At 40.6% G+C, this 22,658-nt stretch overlaps 1 protein-coding gene across 5 annotated transcripts; it reads left to right on the top strand.

The window, feature by feature from the left end:
- Window positions 1-140: 140 nt before the first annotated feature.
- ppp2r5ca (protein phosphatase 2, regulatory subunit B', gamma a) lies at window positions 141-20,928 on the top strand. Of its 5 annotated transcripts, none has more exons than XM_046412713.1 (16): window positions 141-491; window positions 591-656; window positions 1,917-2,067; window positions 11,769-11,968; window positions 13,454-13,564; window positions 13,774-13,866; window positions 13,979-14,109; window positions 14,198-14,257; window positions 14,365-14,473; window positions 14,761-14,814; window positions 15,067-15,237; window positions 15,360-15,487; window positions 15,993-16,094; window positions 16,279-16,351; window positions 17,261-17,377; window positions 18,307-20,928. In XM_046412713.1, the coding sequence occupies exons 1-16, from the start codon at window positions 465-467 to the stop codon at window positions 18,439-18,441; spliced, it is 1,728 nt and encodes a 575-aa protein (XP_046268669.1). In that variant the 5' UTR covers window positions 141-464; the 3' UTR covers window positions 18,442-20,928. The 5 variants fall into 5 exon arrangements, with proteins under 5 accessions (XP_046268669.1, XP_046268672.1, XP_046268670.1 ...); XM_046412716.1 differs by having other exon boundaries at window positions 17,296-17,377; window positions 18,307-18,442; XM_046412714.1 differs by lacking the exon at window positions 17,261-17,377.
- The last annotated feature ends 1,730 nt before the right edge of the window (window positions 20,929-22,658 follow it).

Here is a 22,658-nt window from a genome sequence, read left to right as displayed (position 1 = left end):
GTGGCCGACGCATGAAATGAGTGGGTCAATAATATAATTTAGTTACCCCTCTTTAACTTTGTAGTTGCAAGTGATGCGACACTGCCCCCCCGTGGCTCTCATCGCATATTGCAGCCAGCAGGGGGGACACACACTTCCATCGCTCAGGCTGCTGGAGGATACAGCAGCAACCAGAAAGTGCGGGCACGTCAGCTTAAGTTGGACGACGACAGCGAACATAATCGGTATTTTCTTCAATTATGAGACATATCTTCTTAACAAAGCGTGAGTTGTGGTATGCGAGCACCGCGGAAGTAGGATGACAACACCTTGTTGTGGCTCGGACTCAGTCACATGGTGTTTGGCTGGTCAGTCGTGAAAGCCACATCAGTGTGTGCAGACGTGATAACCAGGCTTCTGTTGTCAGTGTGTGTGAGCACAGTTTTCTCTGCCGACCTGCTGACACCGGGGATTCCCGTCTCAGCATGCCGCACAAGAGCAAAAAAGAAAAGGTAAAGTGGACTTTTAACGTTTTTACTAAATGCAGAATAATGTAGGACTAATTTATGTTGTGTTTAATTTTGTTTTATTGATTCCTCATTGTTTTGTAGGAATCATCCAAATCTGGAAGATCTAAAAAATCTGGGAACAAAAATGGGCCTGCAGATGACCAAGATGTAAGTATTGTTTTGTTTTGTTTTGTTGTTTAACCTTACACTGTGTAGAGAGGACTTGCATTGGATAAAAAATGCATTAGTAGCTCGTAGAAAACACCAAAACTAAGCCACACAGACTGTGATATCCCAGGCTGTTACCATAGGTGTCATAAATCGTCATTTGTATTCATAGAGATGATGGAACAAGTGGTCTTTTCCTACTGTTGTTTAGTTTAAGTTAATTTAGTCTTTTGGTTTGTTTTTGTTTGTTTTTACTCTTCATTGATGTCACACTGAGTAAAACAGCCAGCCTTAATAGGCTGAGGAGGCTTCGCTGGAAACTTTTTTAGGCCTTTTGGTAACCAGTGTTTAGATATTACTCAAATGCATCACTGTGATGACATACACAGTAAACATATCACATGCAAGGATATTACACAGCTTTTTTTTTTTTTACACAACCTCAAACTGCTTTTAGATTTTTATTATTCATCCATTTATTTCCAGTTTAGTTGTCCCCTTGAAATGAAGGCAGATTTGCTCGTGTGAAATCACAGCTTGATCTTATGACTTTATTTTCTCTTAAAATACTTGCATTCAATCCCTACTTCTCCCCCACCATGACTTCTTTGGCCTCTGAGTATAATACGAGGCATTGTAGCGGCTATTTTTGTCCCTATCATTTGTCATGCGCACAAATGCTGTTGTGTATAGTACATTGAGATTGGAAGGAACCTGATTGATTGACTGCTGGCCGCGCTGTTTGTTCCCATTGACAGCTTTATCAGCTCCATCTGCACTCAATTAATATGTCCACTGAGGTCCCATCCCAAACTCTGCCAACAGATGCAGTACAGTTATCCTCCAACTGTGATCAGGTTGCTTCACTGAGAATCACCTGATCTGATTCGGAAAGCAACTTGACCCTTAACCGCGACACCCTCACCCCCTCACCACCTCTCCTCTCCTCCCCTCCCCTTCTCTCCTCTCCTCTCCTCTCCTCTCCTCTCTTCCCCCTCTCCTCTCCTCCCCTCCCCTCCTCTCCCCTCCTCTCTTCTCCTCTCCTCTCCTCTCCTCCCCTCCTCTCCTCTCCTCTCCTCCCCTCCTCTCCTCTCCTCTCTTCCCCCTCTCCTCCCCCTCTCCTCTCCTCTCCTCCCATGGACTCCACATAGACGTTGGAGTAAAGTGATTCCTGTGCCGTTTCCTTCAGGAGCAGGAGCTACCCTGCCCCACCCTGCTCCAGTAACGGGAGCCATTCCTTTGCGACTCTTGTTTCTGCAGGGCTCCAATCAGAAAGTGCCTCCTGCAACTCAGCTGATGAGGGTGAAGCAGCCAGGGTCACACTCGGCCATGAAGAGAGAGAAGAGGTTCAGCACTTCCTCTTTCCCCCTCAGTGCTAACAGAGAGCTGCAAAAGCTACCTTCCCTGGCAGGTATGCCTCCCTCGATGTACAGTAACCCTATAAGAAGCGATCAGTCTTTTATTTCCCACATTTTCCTCCTCTGTAATACTTAGATAAGCTTTTGACCTTCCTTCTTCTGGAAAATGCTAGATGACCTTTATCTAAGACTGCATGTTCTGCCTATATGGTTGAAGGGAATCATATTAACAATTCATAGCTTTGGTGGATCCTCATAACTGCCTTTTTAACCACGAGGTCTTTGCTCACTACATAATTTATAGCTAAGCAGACTGCCCATCAGCTTTATCTGTAATGCAAATGATGTGCAATCAGCTGCGTCTCCAGCCGTACCTGGAAGGAAAAGGTATTAACCCCTGGAGGGCTCGCTCATGTAAGGTAACTCTGACTCAGACTGAACGGACAGGAGACGAGCAGACAGCAGTGGAATGTGGGCCATTCAATAATAACTCAACATGTAAGCCCAAATCAAAGATAAACTCTGATGTGTGTTGAAGCAGAGTGCATCTTTAGAGTCCTATAAATACTTAAATCTATACTGCGCTGTAGCATACGCGCTTGTTTCAAAGTTATTGAGCAAGCTAATCATAATAATAAGCACAGCACACCAGCTGTACCCACTGTCAGTGTTTTAATTTACCATGTCGATCGTCTCTTTTAGTACGAATCACACTGATGCCGATTCTGAGACCAGACAGTGAGGTTGAGGTTTGAACATTTACATCAATCTTTCATGGCTTCTTTGTTTACACTCAGCATTACAGGCAGGATCTGGCTTAAGTGGTTTCCTGTAAACTATACGCAGCTATGCTTTGTTCTCATACCTGGATGAGCCGGGTGACACTGTGGAGGAGCAATAGAGGCATACGGCCCAGAGGATTTGCAAGTCGGAGGGAGACACGGCCACAGTTGTCAAACGGTGTGACACTGAATAATTAATGTAAAGATAATAATAATTAGGTTGGAGTTCTGTTTGAAGTATGTCTTAGTAGCTGTCTCATCTCTTTTAAATGAGAAGAGTAGACACTAATATCACCAGATGTGAACATATATGATCCACAATTATTTTTGATTAGTTGAAGTTATCTTTTAAAGCAAAAATGTTAAACTTTATCCAGTTCCAGCTTCCCCGAAGTGAGGATGTTGTGCTTTTTCAGTTTCGGTTGATTACCTTTGAGTTTCGAACTGAAAAACAAGACGTGACAAGCAAATAATAAATTGATTGAAAAATAATCCTATTAATCGATAATAAAAATAAGCTTTAGTTACCCTAATTTGAACCCTAATTCAACCCTAACAGCTCAGCAGAAAGATATTTAATTCAGACACATTGAAGGGGCATTCCTGCATTAGCAGACACTTTATTTTGAAGGAGTCATACATTTCTAAACAGGTTTAAGTGCATTATTTGTGACAGAGCAGAAGATATTCATTATAGCTTACGTGACATAATGACTGTACATTTTTGTAAAATGTCCTTAATGTGTGCTAATGAGTTCCTCTGGTAGGATTATTGTTGTATTTTAGGGACCCTGTTGGGCAGATTTTATATGCAGAGTTTGGGATAGAAGAGAAAATTCTTAAATGTCGATTTTATGTGTTATGTTTTGTAACATGTCAGTGTCTCTGTTGCTTCACCCTCATAAGTCAGTGCTTATGAGATACCAAAGACCACTAAAATATATGAATGTTGTTTTTTTTAAATTGATTTTTTTTTTTCAAAGATACAAGTGCCACAGGCTCTGTTTTGTTATCTGTATCTGTGTGTGTGTGTGTGTGTGTGTGTGTGTGTGTGCGTGTGTGTACGAGAGAGAGGAAGCCGGAGGAAGCCGGAATGAAATGTCTCCTCAGATATGAGACATTTTATCTCGCTTTTTGTCTTTTACTCAATGTGACTGCAGTCTTACTTTCTGGTGTGGACACAATTTTGTCAGCAGGGCAACAATGCATGTTTGATGAGGACGGGTAAACAGTAAGTTGTTCCAAGTGTCAGTGAAACATTTAGTGATGGGCTTGTGTTACAGCCGGTTGTTAGGTAGGTGGTCCAGCATGTGCTGCCATCTTCTGGCTGAAGAGGGAAATTCTCTTTTTTTAACTGTAAAAGTCAGCTTTTACAGTAATACTTTGGTATTCTTTTGCTGTATTTCAGTATAACATGCGACCTTTTTTATTTGTTGCCATTTAGCACTCTTGTCAGTGTCAGCAAATGCTTTGAAAAGATAAAAATCAAGAAGGTCCAACTGTCAATATTTTCTGATTTCCTGACCTTCTCTGTGGCACTTAGCTGAAAGACTGTGGTTCTAGTGAAAACATGTAATTTTTAAGTAGAGACAGTCAACTGTAGTGTGTATCAAACGTTGCACTAACAGGACTGAAAATTTCCTGTGCTGCAGACTATTTTCAGCTGCAGAATAATACACACTTGGTGCATTGGTGAGTATTTACAGCATCAGGGTGGGGGCCTGACTCAAAATAAACTGCAATATGTGTGTTCATGGTATTGAAGAAACACGTCACCCAGTTGCTTATTGTTACAGACATAACACTTTTTAGCAAAATCAATTTATGTTGTTTGTCTGTTGTCTTTTTCTTTTTTTTTCATGTGGTTTGTTGACAAAAACAAAAATGTAGAATATATCCGACCACAATAATTTCTTGTCTAATAAAAGTCCAGGAGTTCTGGGGTGTTTCTGAGCCCGTACACACACATATACACAGTGGCAGCTTTCAGAAAATACCGCCGCCCGTTGTCATGGCTGTGGAATGTAATGGCACCTCTTGGAGAGGCTTTGGCCCCTCAGTGAGAGAATGCTAAGAGACACAACTGCTTAGCGCCACACTTGGCCTTCCTCTCCTCCTTTCTCTTTCTCAGCGTCGCACCATCCGAGTATTCCCCTTTACTGTGAAAAAAACCTCAATTTGTCATTTCTCATCTAAGTGTTAAGCACAAAGTGCAAAACAGTCTCTTTTACTACCTGTTTACAAGCTGTGTAACCATCACTTTACAGTATATTTATATTTTAGTACATGGCCAGTCTGAAATCCTGCCCATTACAGATAGTCCATTTTATCATTTCTGTGTACCTGTACACCTTTTATATATACTGTTTGAGCATCTTTGGGAGAAGCATAAGAATTAAGAATTTCCACCTCATTTCCAATTTCTAACTGTTGGGCATATGACAATGAAAAAGTTGAAGTTTAGTAAGTAACTATAACATGAAAAATAAATCGCATCCTCCTCGTTGGTTGATTAATTATTTAGCTGCTGGGTAACTGTCTGACATTGATTGTTGGAAAACAACACAGTCCCTTTGATATAAAACGAGCGTGATATTGCTGTGAAAATGGTGTTGAACCCTAAACCTGGTTGGCATTTTGGTGTGAATGTTGTCTCACTTCCTGTGTCTTCTGATAACTCATACTCACGCTGCTTCATTATGCAAAGATGAAATGCAGATTATGCATGATGAACATGATTTTTGAAATAATTATACACTTAGGGATTAATCTGAATGTACCTAACCTTTATCATATATGTTTTTTAGTCAACTTGTGTCATACTGATTATTAAGACGATTTCTCAGGTAGGCAACATAATGCTTCTTGGAACTGCAGCAGTTTCCTGCACTGTGTGCCTGTGCGCTTAATTTTCTGTCCTCTCGCTTTCATTTCCTGTTTACAGCTAATTTCGTAAAGCACATGAACGTCACTCAGAATATCATAATGCAGCAAATTCTAGCATTGCCCTGAACACTGTGTGAGTCATAAAACCCTCTCACAAAATATATTATGTAAAGCCACTAAGGATGGAAGCTTCATGTTGTTCTTACTGGAGATTAGAAAACGTGGAACCATCTATTTTATTTCTTCTTAGACTTAAACAGGGCTGGATCTAATCATTTATTCAGTGTTGTTGGTGGGTTTTTTTTTTTAGTTGTGAATAATCAAACTGCAGCTTTCTACCAAATTTCTCTTATTTTTATTGCAGAAGAGTGCTGTTGTTGAGTCCCCGCTAGTTCTGTCCTCAGTCCCTCATATGGTTTCCTCTTGTATCCTTCTGTTCCTCTTTGAATCCAAGCATTTGAGGGCCCCCTCTGACCCTCTCCCACCTCCCTTTGAAAAAGAACCAAGCAGAGATGACAGGAGCAGACAAAGACTTTGAAGATCCAGCTAGGGCCTGTCTCTGTATAAGCACTACTAAGTGACTAAGTTATTTCCAGCTTCTTAAATTAAGTCAGATTATGCTGAAAACCATGCCAACGGTTAAACTGTGGGAAAGACTTAAATCAATCTGATCAGATCTGTAGCAGGGCCTGCCTTGTAGAGCGTCAGTGAGTGGAAAGGAGGAGCCGGACCAAAAAATTCCAATGCATGTCCCGCCCCCTTTGCCTCCTCCCAGCCAATCCCCTCCCCTTTTCCTGGCAGCCGTTGCATTCATTGCTCCAGAGCGCTCTGAGCTCAGCCAATCAGCTGGCTCCTTCATTGCTTACATCACTAACTAGCCAGTTCCCTCCAGCAGCGGAGAGCTTCATTTTCTGATCTGCTTTTGTGCTAAAATGGAGGCTGGCCTCTCGCCCTGAGTGGATCGCCTTCCTGGTTGAGGTTTAGATGTTGACATGCAATAAATCTGGAGACAGGATGGTTGTGGATGCACCTAATTCCAATGGGCCTTTTCAGCCGGTGGCTCTTATGCACTTCAGAGGTACGTAAGGACAATTTATTCTGTATCCTCTTAGAGAAATAAGGAGAGAGAGAGCTGTGTGTTGCTTGCTCCTGTTCGCCTCCACTGCTTACTGCCTGGTTAGTCAGCATTCAGACGTCTCGGATACTGTAATTGTGACTGTCGTTTGGGAAGCAGCTGTATCGCGTTTGAACGGGAACTAATGTATTTGTTGTTTGAAAGGCTTGTGTACACTACTGCGAGAGACGGGAGCTACGTAAAAAATCTGGTTTTACTAGCTAGCTGCCCATCCCCCCGCCAAGCTAGTGATGTCAAAGGAAGTGAGGTCATAGCCTAGGGAAGGGTCTTCTCCTTAGTTTTTCATGTGTTCTATTATATTTGTGCGTTTCCATATTTATGTGTTAATAATGATGAGAGTTATTACTGATTGCAGCCGTGGAGGAAAATCTTGGACTCCGGTGTTGTCCTCCCTCCTCACCTCCTTCCTTGCTGCTGTGCCCAGCCCAGCGTTTTTGTCACACTCCAGTTCATCTGGGCACAAATTGGTCATAGTGTGTAGGCTTAGACAGCCACTGCTCTGCAGCAAAGCAGCAGCCCCCTTCTCCAACTCCCCACCCTATTCCCTTGTTACCCTCCTGTCAGCGACCTGCTTAGGCAAGGAAATAAAATTTGACCGGTGTTCTGAATTGAATATCTTTGTCAACAGTATTACCCAGCCGTTTTTGACAGAACATAGCAGTCAACTTTTAGGATTACAGCACCAGGCTTGGCCTCTTTATGTGTGTACAATGTACTCAGTCATGTTTGAAAGGCCCAGCCTGTTACCACTGTACTCGGGTGCAGCCCAGCGTTAGATGAAGCCTTGGGCAGTTATTGATTACACTCTATTGAGCCACAGAGACGACTGCCTTGAATGACAACTCAGTGTTGGAGAACAATCACACTTTCTCTGCCTCTTTGTTTGTCTCTATCGTTCTGACCGCGTTCATACCAAATGTCGTGTATCCGTTCTGCATTGGATCGGGATTCTGTTGGAACAGATTGCGGATGATCCCTTGTACCTGAATGAATCTTCATTTAATGTTAGGATGATGACTTGTGTGTGGTTTTCACTTCCCTTTTCATATGTGCGTTTTTACATGAGAAACTGAAACTACTACTAAACTAAAAATTGGACATTGTTCAGTTTTGACAAATTAACCACGTTTGGGATGTTTTCCTGAGCTTGAATGATCAGATGGCCATTTAGCTTTATTGGAAATGCATTTGCTTTCAAACTGCACCACAGAATCAGGCTCATTTCCACGGTGTGTTTGGATGCTCTCTTGCCTCTTTGTATTTAAGCCATGTTCATGTTATCAGAAATTTAGGGAGACTAAATGAGTCGCCAATGATGCATTTTCACACAGTGTTAACTAGGTCTCTGAATCTCTTTTTCTCTTTGTTTCTTTGAAATGGAAGATATTACCTTAATAACAATAATAACAAACAGGGCATTATTAATCACAAGGGACCCTCCAAATTGCAGTGCAATTGCAAGTGTGGTAATGATGAATATTCCCAGACAACACCTGGGCAGTAATCCAAGAATGCTCCTCTACTGTGTATATCCCGGATGCATTTTTAGGTGTTGCTTACCAAAACCATTTTTAATGAATAAATGTGCCAAATGTAGCTACTCGCATCCCTTCCAAACGGCAACACACTGTCCCTCGCATAACTATAAATAGTGATCAGTCAATATTTACATTGATCATAACATACTGTCGATACAGTGAATTGCCAAACCAGCCCTAACTCTCGATTAGCAGCTGCTCATTTGACCCATTTACAGCATAAAATTAGAGACTGAGGTTCCAATGTGACTCTGGTTATTTATTATCTTTGTTTTGAACAAGGGGCATCAAGATAAATCTTGCTCTGTTCTTTACAGGTCATGATAGTCGTTTGCGTGCATGCGTGTGTGTGCATGCTCGTGCTTTTTCCCCTCCTAAGGCCTCTGTTTGTTATATTAATAGAGGTCACATTGTGGCTAACATCAATTTTAGGATCACAACACTGGGCCTTTATCTGTTACACAACAACCCGCTGGGGTATTTTAGGAGTGTACAGAAACTTTATAACGAAGGCAGACAAACTTATGTAATGGCAGAATCGCAAGTCTGACACAGCCAGGGGTGCAAGGCATGGCAACACATTCCTGTCCTGCTTCATGTCCCAGTGCAGCCAGCACAAATTAGGAAATCTGTTAGACCACAAACCCTAGGCCGAGGACAGAGGTAGTTAGTTAGAAGTGTTGAAAATATAAATAAATGGTAATGTAATGCTCCTTACCGCCAGTTGTCTGGTGCACCTTAGTTGACCTAAAAGGCTTGATCTTGCCTACATATTAATAAAGAGAAATGTCTTGGATGAGCCTCTCTCTCTTTCTGATGTGTTTTATTGGCACTGGCACTTCCAGTGTTGTTCTCTTGTAACCGTGATGGTGCTTTTGGCCATCAAATCTTTATGGAACTGGCCAATAATGACAGTTCACTCACTTGCCCTCCATCCTCTGGAATTCCCAACCTCTCACTGTCATCAAGACGAATTGGCCGACTTGAAACTGACACTGCAGAAGTGTGTGCGTGTGTCCGAGCCAACTCTCCTTCATGTCTGAATAGGATATCTCTCTTCTTACCTAGAATCTGCCTATTTGCAAGAATGTCAAGCACTTGTGTGTGTGTCTGTCCGTCTCTGTTCTGTCCTTTGGCCTTTGTAACCCTTTATATACATTAATTGAAATTAGAGCATGAGTGAACAGACTTAACAGCCTGTTATTTCCCTCTACTTGTCTGTATCAGGGTTTTTCAGCAGTGCTTTTCTTGTTATTGCACACCGGCTTGAAAAATTTTATTCTGATTCGTTTAATTGCTCATTACTTTCAGTCTAATTAAAAGAAGATGGAAGACAGCAACATAACACAGAGATCAAATTAATTTATCTCTGAGCAGCGTGGGTTTTATATACATTTCTGCATTCGCACGGCACAGTTTCAGTGCTCTGTTTGCCTTCATCGGTTTGTTATTATTTATCCCGTTTCCCCATTCTAACCTTGTGCCAAACTCATAAATCACGATTTGTCTCACAGCCTGATTTGCTTATCACAGTAATCGGAAGTGCCCTGCCCGCAGGTTGCAGCACGGTGACGGAAAAGTAATGGGATTCATCTAGTTTATTTCCCTTTGACGTATAAGTCATGTATGTACATCTGGTCTAATCTAATGTGCTCATCATGTGCAAACAGTCTCCGAGCCTCAGTGCTAGCCCGCTGTTAACACCACACCCTTTGCTGATTAGTAATTATGGGGTAGAGGAAACATAGCTTTAACAGCACTGGGGTTTAACATCACACACAGTGAATGTTCTTAAGTATTTATTTTTAATCGATTGAATGAATTTGCTTACTGGATTACCTTAAGTCTATTTATTGCATTGTTACTATATAGAGATAGAGTAGAGTACCTGTTTTTAAGAGACCACAGTGGTTGCAGAAATACAGCAAAATCTCAATCGTCGTGTCTTCCTAACCTCATCTTTTATTAGACACAGACAACATAATTTCCCAGCAGAGACACTAATAAAGATATAAATGTGAATCGAGCAGACTTAACTTATTTTTTGTTTTGTTGGCGCTTCATAAATCACTATCGACCAAATGAGAGAATCTTGATTTAACAGACCACTTATCTATGTTGCATGCGGTTGCCTCTGTCAGTTCAGTTAACCCACACCTGAGCTTAGTGAAGGAGTACGGTGACATTATGAATTTACCTATCTTTGTTAGAGCTGCAGCTGGGCTTGAATCAGTGAGTCGGTATCAGATCTAGATCAGGTCAGTCAGGGAAGAAACTTGAGAAAACATTCTTTAAAAACATGTCTCAGAACTATCAGAACGCATGCAGGGAGGCAGAAATGTAATTTCAAATACAGATTTTGAGGCATTTTTCATTGTACTATAGAACACGACAAACTTGATTTATTGACCTTAAAGCAGTGGTTAGGTGAAGTGTTGATAAATAGTTGTTAGTTAAGCTAAGCTCACCAGCTGCTGTTCATAGTTTAATCTTGTGGTTGATCATCTCATCTAAAAGAGATTAAGCTTATTTTCCAAAATGTTAAACTCTCTTTGAACAGTTTATAGCCTGAACTTTTTTATTTAGGTGTCCAAATCGTGATTTCATTGTTCATGGTTATTTGAGTAGTTAGAAACATGTAGATTTTGCTCAAGTGGGATTATCAGAGACCAAACCAAGCATCATGAAGAGAAACAAGCCACATCATACAAGTTTTGGCACATACCTCCATAATTACGGTGTCACTGTGTTTTATTGCTGCACCCGATGAGCAGAGAGGAATTTAAAGTTACCAAAATTATTGTTTCCTCTTTGTGTTGTCGTGTGCAAAGTGTTGACTCTGGCAGAGGTTGTTTGTTTACAAGGCTGTGCTCTTGAGTGCTCAGGTGGAAATCAGGAAGTCCTCAAACCACCACGGACAAATATAATGAGAGACTTAAATAGACAGGTTTCCTTTTATAAAAATATCTTTTTCCCTCAGCTTGCGTGGCTCAGCTCGCCTGTGACCGCTCACCTATTTCCCAAATCCTTCTTCTTCCTCTCCTCCTCCATCCTGTCTTTTCCTCCACTCAGCTCTGTCGTTATTCCCCCCTCCCCCCCCGGGCTCTCACCATCTCAGCCTTTCTCTCAATGCACTTTAGTCTTCATGACTCATTTGCCAGTCTTCATCACTCTCTTGCTGCCTTGTATTTCTTTTTCTATCACAGCGCTGTTTTAACTGTCATCTTTGACCATTACATCACCTCCTTCCTTTCTCTTTTTGACCCCTCGCTCTTTGAGCATGGCTCCATTCTCCTATACTCTCAGCTGCCTTACTTCACCATGGCTGTGTAGCCTCATTACGCCTTCAGTTCTCTTTTGGTCACCTGGGACTCTTCACCCATCTCACTTTTCTGCCCTCTTCTTCTCCTCAGATGTGGCGCCCGCAGAGCAAGAGAAGCTCTTCATCCAGAAGCTACGACAGTGCTGCGTTCTTTTTGACTTCCTGTCTGACCCACTGAGTGACCTGAAATGGAAGGAAGTGAAGCGGGCGGCGCTGAGCGAGATGGTGGAGTACATCACCCACAACAGGAATGTCATCACAGAGCCTATCTACCCGGAGGTGGTGCACATGGTTAGTGGAGCCGGTGGGGTTAAGTTTGCTCTTAAAGCTGAAGAGAGGGTCAATAGGGGCAGTTTGTGGCTTTGAGGCAGAGCTGGTCGGATTTGAGTACAGATTATGTGACTGAGCAGTGGGTTTGTGTTTGTGATCAGGTTTTTATGGGGCTATTTGCTTAGGGCAGAAGATCTGATTTTCTTGAGGTGATCAGATACTCTATTCAGCTGCCTTTTCTGAATATTTGTACTCAGTTAGTACGCTTGCTACTGCCTAGCTCAAATTAAGTGGGCTTTTTATCTAGAGCTATCATCTGGACTGTATTTTGGTGTTTAACACAACCTAAAAGCAATGACAATCCACTCAGCCTAAGCATTAAGTACCTAATGTTTTCATACTAAATATGACACGAACGTGGTATTACGTGATTGGTCCATTACTGCAACCCATGCAGTCTGTGGTGTGGTGTATTTAACAGAGCTGGAAGTTCAGCATAATGTGAAAATGAAAAAGTGAAATGAAAACAATACTTTACGGTCTGTTTCTCCTCTTAGCAGAAGCAAAGTAATTTGTCTGAAATTAGAGGACAGGTTTCCTATCTTTGATTTATAGCTAAACTTCACCAAGCAGAGAATCCAAGCCAACCAATATGATCTTGACATCTAGACATGATCTAGACATGATGAAAACACTGTACTTTGCCACTAACGCCAAACTGTTCTGTGTTCATCATTAAAGCCAGCAGCTGCACTGATATAATTGCAGTTATGACATTTCCATTTACTGTCTACATTGTGGAGTTAATGCACAGTCATCTTCACAGCCTGTTCTGGGCTGAAGTGCCATACAGCACAGAGAGTCTATCCACCTTGTAGTCTGTCTTTTCAAACAAGGCTTCCAGTGTTTTAGTAGGCCACCTGCACTGTCCCATGATCTGCCTGGCAGGGAACGCCAGCCCACAGGGGAGTCAGTTGACACTGTGAGAGACCAGAAACACGACACACTTGGATTATTGTGGGCCCAAAACCCTTAGAGGCCAGTTGCAAGGACAAAGTTAAACTATAAAAAGAAAATTAATTTTAGAATGTTTACTGATTTGATCAAGAATTGACAAGAAGGTCCTCATCACTAATGCAAAGGCACTGAATAAAGGTACTATATTCATATAATACCAACATTTATAATCCTCTTTTAAGAGGAAACTTAACGTGCTTCAGACTGTGGAGATGTATCCCAGAGGAAGCCTTTGTAACAGAAATGCTGCTGGTGCTTTAACTGCACGCACTGTTTAAAGCAGTTAGTTGTTCAAGCAGAGTGAAATGAAAAATGTACTGATGCGCTCCCACTGTTGGTTTAACCAGATGTCATGATGGGAAACTTATAAGGGGAAGTCGAGGTCTAGCTGCTTTTTGTCAAAAAATCAAAGGGGAGTTAAGTTAAACAGCGTACCGTCCAGTGGAATATACATTTGTGGTATCATTTTCGTTTTTCCTCTTCTTCCAGTTTGCGGTGAACATGTTCAGAACATTGCCTCCATCGTCCAACCCCACTGGAGCAGAGTTTGATCCAGAGGAAGATGAGCCAACCCTTGAAGCTGCATGGCCTCACCTCCAGGTTGACATTTAAATCATTTAATCATTTAATCATCTGCAGAGCAGTCAGGGGGTTATTCCCAAGCTCCCCCAGCATGGCAGAAGCAGACAATTCTTATTCCTTCTGTATATGTATCCATATCATATTTACAATTGTGCGTTTGTATGTTTTGCTCTGATTTCTTCCCAGCATTCATTCCTTTTTTTCCCCCCTTCTTGTTTCTGCTGCAGCTCGTCTATGAATTTTTCCTTAGGTTTTTAGAATCGCCCGACTTTCAGCCCAACATAGCGAAGAAATACATCGACCAGAAATTTGTTATGCAGGTCAGACAAGAATATTTTTTACAAGCACTCAACAATGTATGACAGAAATACTAAATTGCTTGGCACGATCTGCTGCCGTTACGTTAACATTTCACCTGTCTTTTCGTTGTAGCTCCTAGAACTGTTTGACAGCGAGGATCCCCGAGAAAGAGACTTCCTCAAAACTACCCTCCACAGGATCTATGGAAAGTTCCTGGGACTGAGAGCGTACATCAGAAAACAGATCAATAACATTTTCTATAGGTCAGTTCAATTCTCTGCTGATTTTCAAACATAATGTGTTGTGTCTGTGTCTTTTCTCACTGAAAGAAGTCCCTGTTTGTTCTCACAGATTTATCTATGAGACAGAGCACCATAATGGTATAGCTGAACTACTGGAAATACTTGGAAGGTAAGGCCCTGAGCTAAAGTTCTGAGAAAGCTTCCTAATTATTGGCTATTTAATTCCACCACTTTTCAAGTGTCCTGATTTTTGTACTTTTGCGTTTTCTTTCTTAGCATAATCAATGGATTTGCCTTACCACTAAAAGAAGAGCACAAGATTTTCCTGTTGAAGGTTTTATTGCCTCTGCACAAAGTCAAATCACTCAGTGTCTACCATCCACAGGTACATTTGCTCATCACAGAATGAAGTTGGAGATCCTGTAGAGAAAGGGAGAAACAGAACATAAATTGTTTACAGGTCACTTTTTTTGAAGTATTTTAAGTCAGTTAGTCCAAACCTCTCTTTTGTGAGTGCAGCAGGTCATTCTGTAGGTTTAGTTAAAAACTGGTGTTATATGTTCCTGCCAGACATGACACATCTCCTGTCATGTTACCTTTTAGCTTGCTTGTGCCTCCATTCAAATGCTTTGTTATTTTGATGTTTGGATTTGTTTTGGATGTGTTTTGCAGCTGGCCTACTGTGTGGTGCAGTTTTTAGAAAAGGACAGCACTCTAACTGAGCCGGTATGTCTGACCAAAAATTTTTTTATAATTTTTATAAATTTGTATAATCCTGCTTGGTGAAACTAATTATTTGATGCTCAAATTGATTCTAAAAGTGGAACTCTGAAGGTTTTTGGCAAGATCATAAATCCCTAAATAATTTTTCTTGTCCAAGTTATATTTAATTTTTTTTAAATTTTTACCACAAAACTGCTCTTCTTTTATCCTTTTTGATTGGTTAGTCAGCATTATCTTTCTTCATCACCCTAACAGGTAGTAATGGCTCTACTAAAGTACTGGCCAAAGACTCACAGTCCCAAGGAGGTGATGTTCCTCAACGAGCTGGAGGAGATCCTGGATGTCATCGAGCCCTCTGAGTTTGTCAAAGTGCAGGAGCCTCTCTTCAGACAGCTGGCCAAGTGTGTGTCCAGCCCACACTTCCAGGTGCCTGACGGTCAATCGCATCCATACCTGGCCAATCGCATTCATAACTGAGGTTTTTTCAGGTGCATTGGTGGTAGGTGGTGTCTAGTCTATTCCTGACTGAGGTGTTTTGTTTTCCGTAGGTGGCAGAGAGAGCTCTGTACTACTGGAACAACGAGTACATCATGAGCCTGATAAGCGACAACGCAGCAAAGATCCTGCCAATTATGTTCCCTGCTTTGTACCGCAACTCCAAGACCCACTGGAACAAGTGAGACACTTAACCTTCTCCACACATGTTCCTACTAATGTCCGTAACAGCGCTGCACTCCACACTGCATGTTACACTAGTCCATCACGATGGTGATGATCTCTCAAGTGTGTGTAGATATTTGAGCGTGGTCACAAAATGTACTCTCCTGCACCAGGATCCTCAGCAGGATATTAATTAATCCTTTTGTTCATGAACAGAAAAGTAATCAGCAACTATTTTTATATTTATTAATTAATCAATTCAATAAGAAAATGTCTAATATATTATTGTAAGGCATTTGAAGATGACACCTTAAACTCAGCCTGCTTTACATCAAATATAAAAGTGTCACAGCATCATTTTGTCAGTAATATGCAGTTTGGCCAATATTTATTTTTTCACTTGTCAATCTGACATATTAAGTTTTTTACTGGAGGACAAAAGTAGCCTTTATGTTGCTTGTGTTTGTAAAAAGTTGACTCTTGACCGGCTCTTACTTCTCTCTCTTCTCTCTGCTTCACAGGACCATCCATGGCCTCATCTACAATGCTCTGAAGCTTTTCATGGAGATGAATCAGAAGCTTTTTGATGACTGCACACAGCAGTTCAGGGCTGAGAAAAACAAGTAGGCATCACAGACTCTTCTCCCACTCAGTCTTTTTTTTTCTTTTCTTTTTTCGTAATGATGTCTGAGTGACACTCAATTACAATCAGCTTCATCGCTGCAGCTAAAGTAGAGTTGGGTTTCACATTTAGCGGTGCAGTGGAACAAGGTGTGATGACATGAGGTTTGGTGCTTTGTCCAACAGGGAGAAGGCAAAGTCAAAAGAACGTGAAGAGGCTTGGATCAAGATCGAGAACCTCGCCAAGTCAAATCCACAGGTGAGAGTGTGCAGTTATTTAGCCACACCCGTTTTCCCTCTTGCTACCTAAGTGTGTCTGTGTTTGTAGAACTAATATATATGAAATAAGTGTCTTGTGTTTTGTGTAAGCCAGTTGTTGAATTGTAGTTCCCTTTCCATCTTATCTTATTTATGTTTGCTTAGACTCTTATTTGCTCATACTCTGTCTTGGTAGTTAATATTTTCCAAATGACACTGCTGGTAAAAGATGGATGATCGTGATTGGTCTTGCTAAGAAATGTGCTTAGTTGTGGTGAGTGGTTGAATCAGACATATGTAAAAGTCTCTCTGAAGAAGCGTTTGATTCATTTAAAGACCAGATGTCATACAGGTTGGAAGTCCTGCGTTTTGAACTCTCAGCCCCTCACCAGAACAGATTTCACTGTGGAGCAATATCACTTCAGTGTGGCATTTAATGAGCAGTTTTGCATTTTGGGAAATGCACTGGATAAATTGATTGATACCACTCTCGCATCTTTACACTGAACTTGAAGCTGCAGCCAGTTAGCTTAGCACAAAGGCCGTGCTGGCTGTTTTCTCTGTATTTCCAGTCTTCGTGCCAAGCTAAGCTAACATCCTGCTGGCTCCAGCCACATATGTTAGTTACAGGACAGATGTGAGAGTGCCATCAGTCTTCTCTAACTCTCTGCAAGAAAGCTTTTTCACCCTTGCTGTAACACCCAATGAATCAGTGATCAAAGTGGTTTTTTAGTGATTTAGATTCCTACCCCTCAACTAAGACATATTCAACTGACAAGTGTTATAGATTGTAGTTGTTTCCTTTAATCAGTTCAGAGCCTCTTGATTCAGTCTTCTCTGCATGCGACTGAAAGTTTTTTCTCTATCCTTGTGTTTCTTTTTTTGTCCCTTTGTTTTTGTTTCAACATAGTTCTCTATGTATGTTGATTCCTCTGACCTCAATAGTCCTGTAGCAATGGAGACGGATTTCCCTTTGATAGAAGATGTTCAGAGGTTAAAAAAGACAGTTGAAGAGGGTGCGACTCAGGTAAACCTGACTTTATCTGTCTGTTCGTCTTTCCTCTTATTATTCTATATCATTCTATTTATTAATAGATTTATGTGTTCCAAAAGCTTGCCAAGTCTTCTAATTGAAGCTACTTAAACAGTAGTAATTATCACTGTTTACTTTCTCTGTAAATTCTAGTCTTTGTTTTTATGGTTGTTTCTCTTTAGTTTTTAAAAGTCAGACTGATTTAAAAACAACAATAAGCACAGGAATAAATCTGGCCATGGACTCAACATTGGAATCAAAACTTTCTTTTTTGTGTGCCTTTCTCCCCATGCATGTTGTCTAAATAATATGAAGCCCCAAAGTGTTCAGTATTATATTAGATAATATATTTTGTTTTTTGTCTTGAAAAGAGGCAAGAAACTGATAACTGACATTGCAAGAAACTCCAATAAGATATATAAAATTTCTTATTACATTTCTTATTACAATGAGTGAAATACAATATATGAAAATTAACTTTAATCAATAAAACTTCAGTATAAGAAAGATAAGTATAAATAGAAAGGAAAATATTTCATTATTTGCTGAATTTGAAAAATTTAATTCTTCAGCAATGTATTGGATGTATTTGACACCATTTATTCATACAATTATGTCACAACGTCTTACTTATTCAATATTGAACTCGTTGAGGCTGCATAACGTGAGTGCTGATTGTCTGATGTTGTGTTTGTGGAGTTGTCATTAGAATACTCTTGGTTCAGATACGACTTGCACATTGCATCGTGTTTTAACTCGGTCATGGTTTTCCTCCATGAATTAGATTTTGTTGTGGTAACTGAATTGTGCTCAAGCCGTTGTGCTTCGCCTCAAAGATATGATCACACCAGGGACAATTGGACGCGTTGACAGGACACGACGTCGACAAATGGTATAATTGAACTTGTATCGTCTCCTTTCAGTTGCAGCATGACCAGCGGAAAGAGCGGCCCATGGTGCGACGCAAATCTGAGTTGCCTCAGGATATCTACACCACAAAAGCCTTGGAGTCCCACCGCAGAGCTGAAGACATGTTAACCACTCATGATGGACTCTAGGTCCCGTCACCTGCGGCTAATGGTTCAACTGTCCCTTCTACCCTTGACAGCCATGGACATCCTTTTCGCCCAGGTGCCAGAATTACACTGGCGACTCATGTTGGGCTCTCCATCCCTCCTCCTACCCTGAGTTTACCCAGGATCCTCAGTTCTCTTTCATTCCTGCTGTCCCTGTGTATCCACCTCCCTCAGATTTCTGCTTTTTTTGGGGTTTTTTTTGAGAGAAGCAGGTGTGTGTTTGTGTGTCTTTTTTGCCCTCGCCACATTCAGTTTGCTTTCCAGTTATTTCCCCTCATTGTTCCACCTTACCTTCCTATCTCCCCCATCCCCACCCCCATGTGTGTTCACTGTAAATGTGGACCCTGTGAGTACGGACGCCACAACACTGGTTCCTCCATTCCTTCTTGCAAACGTGTTCACAATGGATTGGACGTGGAAACACGGGAACTGACAGACTCACTGTCGAAGGATCGTCTCTTGGTCTCTGCTTGGTTTTCTTTTCTGTCAAAGGGAACAAAAACAGAACCTGTTGGTCAGATGAAAGACAAGACTTTCCCACGATCTGTTCTATGTCTTCTTTAGTTTTTATTTTTTGCTCAATCTAAAGGACATTTTGTCAGTGCCAAGACTGTTGTGTCCTTCATGTTTGTTTCATGTTAGCATCTGTGACTTTAACAAGGACACCTGCCTTTGTTTTTCACTGGTGTCTGAAAGATTTTCTTGTTTTTGTTTTCACGGAGCATACCAGACCAAACTGAGACCTGTCCTTTGCCTTGCAATGTCCAAGAAAGATGGCAAGGAAAGGAGAAGTTGTCCTGTGGACATCTGACGCTTTCCATTCTATTGTTTTGTGCCATATGACGCTCTTTTTATATGCTTGCTTCCTTATGTTCACTGGCAATATTTGAAAACCAGATCGTAGTGATGTGTAGATGGTTCAAACAATGGTACTTGCTGTTTTTGAAAGGTAGTACTCGTAGTTGAGGATGAACCTGAATGAAAGTTGTTTGCTATCACACCCGGATGTCATATTTCCATCGCAGTCGACCACAGCTGGAGCCAATAAATACCTGAGTCATTTGACCTGGGAATTAATACTGATTGTACAATTTCCCACTGAAGACAATAGCCAGAAATTAGTGAGGGTTTACGTTTTTGTTACTTGTTGAATTTCAAAGGCATATATGCTGCAGTAGCAATATCCACAGTTTGGAAGTGGCAAGGAGAGCCGTCAGCTGCATGTAACTACTGCATACTGAATAAAAAGCTAAGATCAACAGTGTGGCTTTTATACATATACTGTAAACTGAATATTGATTATTATCTTTATAAAGGAGACATAATCAGAGATCAGTTTTTGTTGAATGGTGGAAGAGGTGCAGATCTGTGCTGTCATGATGCCTCAAAACCCTCACTGATGATTTTTAGCAGCCGTTTACCACATTAGAACCTTTGCGCATTTTGTTTTGTGAAGAGTGTGAAGGTGTATCTGATGCACTGTACGCTTTAAAGATTTTAATGTCCTCTATAATTAAAATTTTAATTTATTATCAGTCCCATGGGCCTGTATTCTCAGTAGCTTATAACACACAAATTACTTGATGAGAGCTACCAAAATAATGTCTTCCTTAAAATTTAAAGGTGAGACGTGTTGCGACCATTCCTATTTGTAGGTGTTTGGTTATGCATATTGCATCCTTCTTGGAGGAGAAGAAGAGGTTTTCAAGGTAGGAATCTTCCAGTCAGTACCATTGTTTAAACTAAGACGGTCTGCTAGAGTTCTTCATATTTGATGTGTTGTATTTTGTTGTCTTGTCTCTGGAGGTTGGCAGCGTGGATGTCAGGTTTTGAATTTTGTTTTAGTTTTTTTTCTGGCCATGCAGGATGCCCAGCGCTGAAACACACTGGTATCAGATGGCCACAAAAATGCCAGATGATGAAAATAAACTGACATTGTGACTTGGCTTGTTAACTGTATTAATACTGTATTTGCTTGAATGCAAAAGATGTAAATTAAAACTATCATGTTAAACATGTACCTTTTACCCTGGAGGAATGCCATTCACCAAACCGGTTGATTTCTGTTGTCAAGGTCATTGCATTTATGAGACAGTCCCACTTCCTGGGAGAAATGTTTTATGGATTTTGAGTTTTATGAGTATGAGTCAAGAGATGTATGAGGTTTATTTTAGTGCTGGAAAAAAAAGTCACCTGTGATAAGAGATGATTTAAAAAAAAAAAAAACAAAAGATTTGGTGGCTTATTCTGTTTCTGCAGGACCTTTGCAGATCTTTTAATTTTAACATATTATTTCAAGAACATGATAACTTAAAGTGTCCTTTTGTATGTGACCTGTACTATATGATTCATTTAATATTGTATATATGATTTACCTTGTTTCATGTAGTGTTATATATCTAGATTAATTTTTGTACAAATTGTCCCTCTGTACAGAATAAAACATCAATAGCAAGTGAAAGAAGTCAATCTGGCACATACCGTCTTATTTCTTCTGCTTTGGATGTACTTTCAAGCAAGACAAGGATTTTAAAAAAATTCTCATTTTTATTATGAAAATCTGCAAAGTTTCCTTCCTCCTCTATATAACTGAGAAATGTTCCTGCCCGTTGTGTGCTCCTATCACTGTCTTTAGTGGTGTACAACTATATAGAACGAATAAAGAGATTATTTGAATATATATTTTCAACCATGCATCCATTTTGGCTTTACTGGAAGGGCATGTTTGTATACCGAGGTTTATTTGCTGTGACGAGGGATTAGGATAGTTTAGCAACAAGAGTGTTTTATGACAAGAACTATCAAAATTTGGATCAAACAGCAACTTTGGTTCCTGCACTGTCTGGAAACTTTGGCAATGGACTACTTTCACCACAAGGGGGAGCCAGATATCAATAAAAGGACACCACTCACTACTCACAGTAGTCTGTGAAATTGCATACTTTGGGTCTCAGTCATCTGCATTCAAGGCTGTACTGGCGTTCACTAACTAGCAACAAAACATAAAGCTAAACCTGACAATCAGCTTCTCACATACACAGCAACAAAGACATCAGTTTCACTGGCTTCCAGCAGCACATGACAAATTCTTGACCTAAAGCCTTCTGTGAAATCATTTTAAGAGGTCCACCACATTGCAGCTCCTATGCGTGGACAGGGGTTTGCTGCCAGCATTCACCACAGATGGATTATTTTCAGAAACCACCGTTTCTGTTTGTCTGCAGAGAGAACAGTGTCAGAGCTGTTTGTAGCTGCATTCTGGAGACACTCGTCAGCACGGGTGAATATTTGGGTTTAGTCAAGTTTAATCTGTCCCACACACAATCAAACACGAGTTAATACAAAACAAAATACACTTTAACTTCACTCTCCACCTTTCTTTCGAATGCAGACCCAGCCAGTTAGGGGTGTGTGAGGATAAACCACCTTTTCAGACAGACAACCAACTAAAGGTGGCATTGACATACAAGATCCAAAGCGTCCCCCCACACCCCCAAAGGTGAATCAAATGCTTGATATTCTATTCTATTCTATTCTCTGATAGTAACTTAAGAAACATTTGGTCATAAATAATATCTCCCATTAGTCTAACAGGGCAATAACATGGAAATGCTCAAATTATTTCACTTGTGTCCCAAAAAAACCCTCTCAGCTTTCAATGGTGCATTATGGTGATTTTGCTGATTAAAGCCATGTTTCCTCCATTCTTACCCCAATTCATTGTTTTATATGGTGTACGCTGGTCCTCATTTAGCGGTTAATCATTTAACCTGCATTCATCATTTCATTCATGCGTTTATTATTTATTCATTGCTGTATTCATTCATTCATATTCACCTGTAGCTGTTAGTTGTGTGTATAATTAGGAGTCTAACTGTGTGTATATATTTATAGGAGGTTGTCATTTATGAGGAACACGGTTACGTGGCTTCAAGACTAGATTAATAAACTGACAATCAATATTTTCTTCTTTGAAAGGTGAATTCAGGTTAAATTCTGCTATTCAACATAAATACTAAAAAATACTAATACATATAATACAAAACATAAAAAAACTGTTTCTCTAGCTATAAGTGAGTGTAAATCCACTTCTTACTCTTCTTCCTCAAAATAAAGTTATTTGCTACTAATATTTTAATATACTTTAAGTCTATCTGAGCAGATTACATCTGAGAAAGTGAGGCAGAATCAGGTTTTTC

Source organism: Scatophagus argus, chromosome 15, assembly GCF_020382885.2.
Source record: "Scatophagus argus isolate fScaArg1 chromosome 15, fScaArg1.pri, whole genome shotgun sequence".
Lineage (NCBI taxonomy): Eukaryota > Metazoa > Chordata > Actinopteri > Scatophagidae > Scatophagus > Scatophagus argus.
This window is presented reverse-complemented; position numbering and strand designations above follow the sequence as displayed.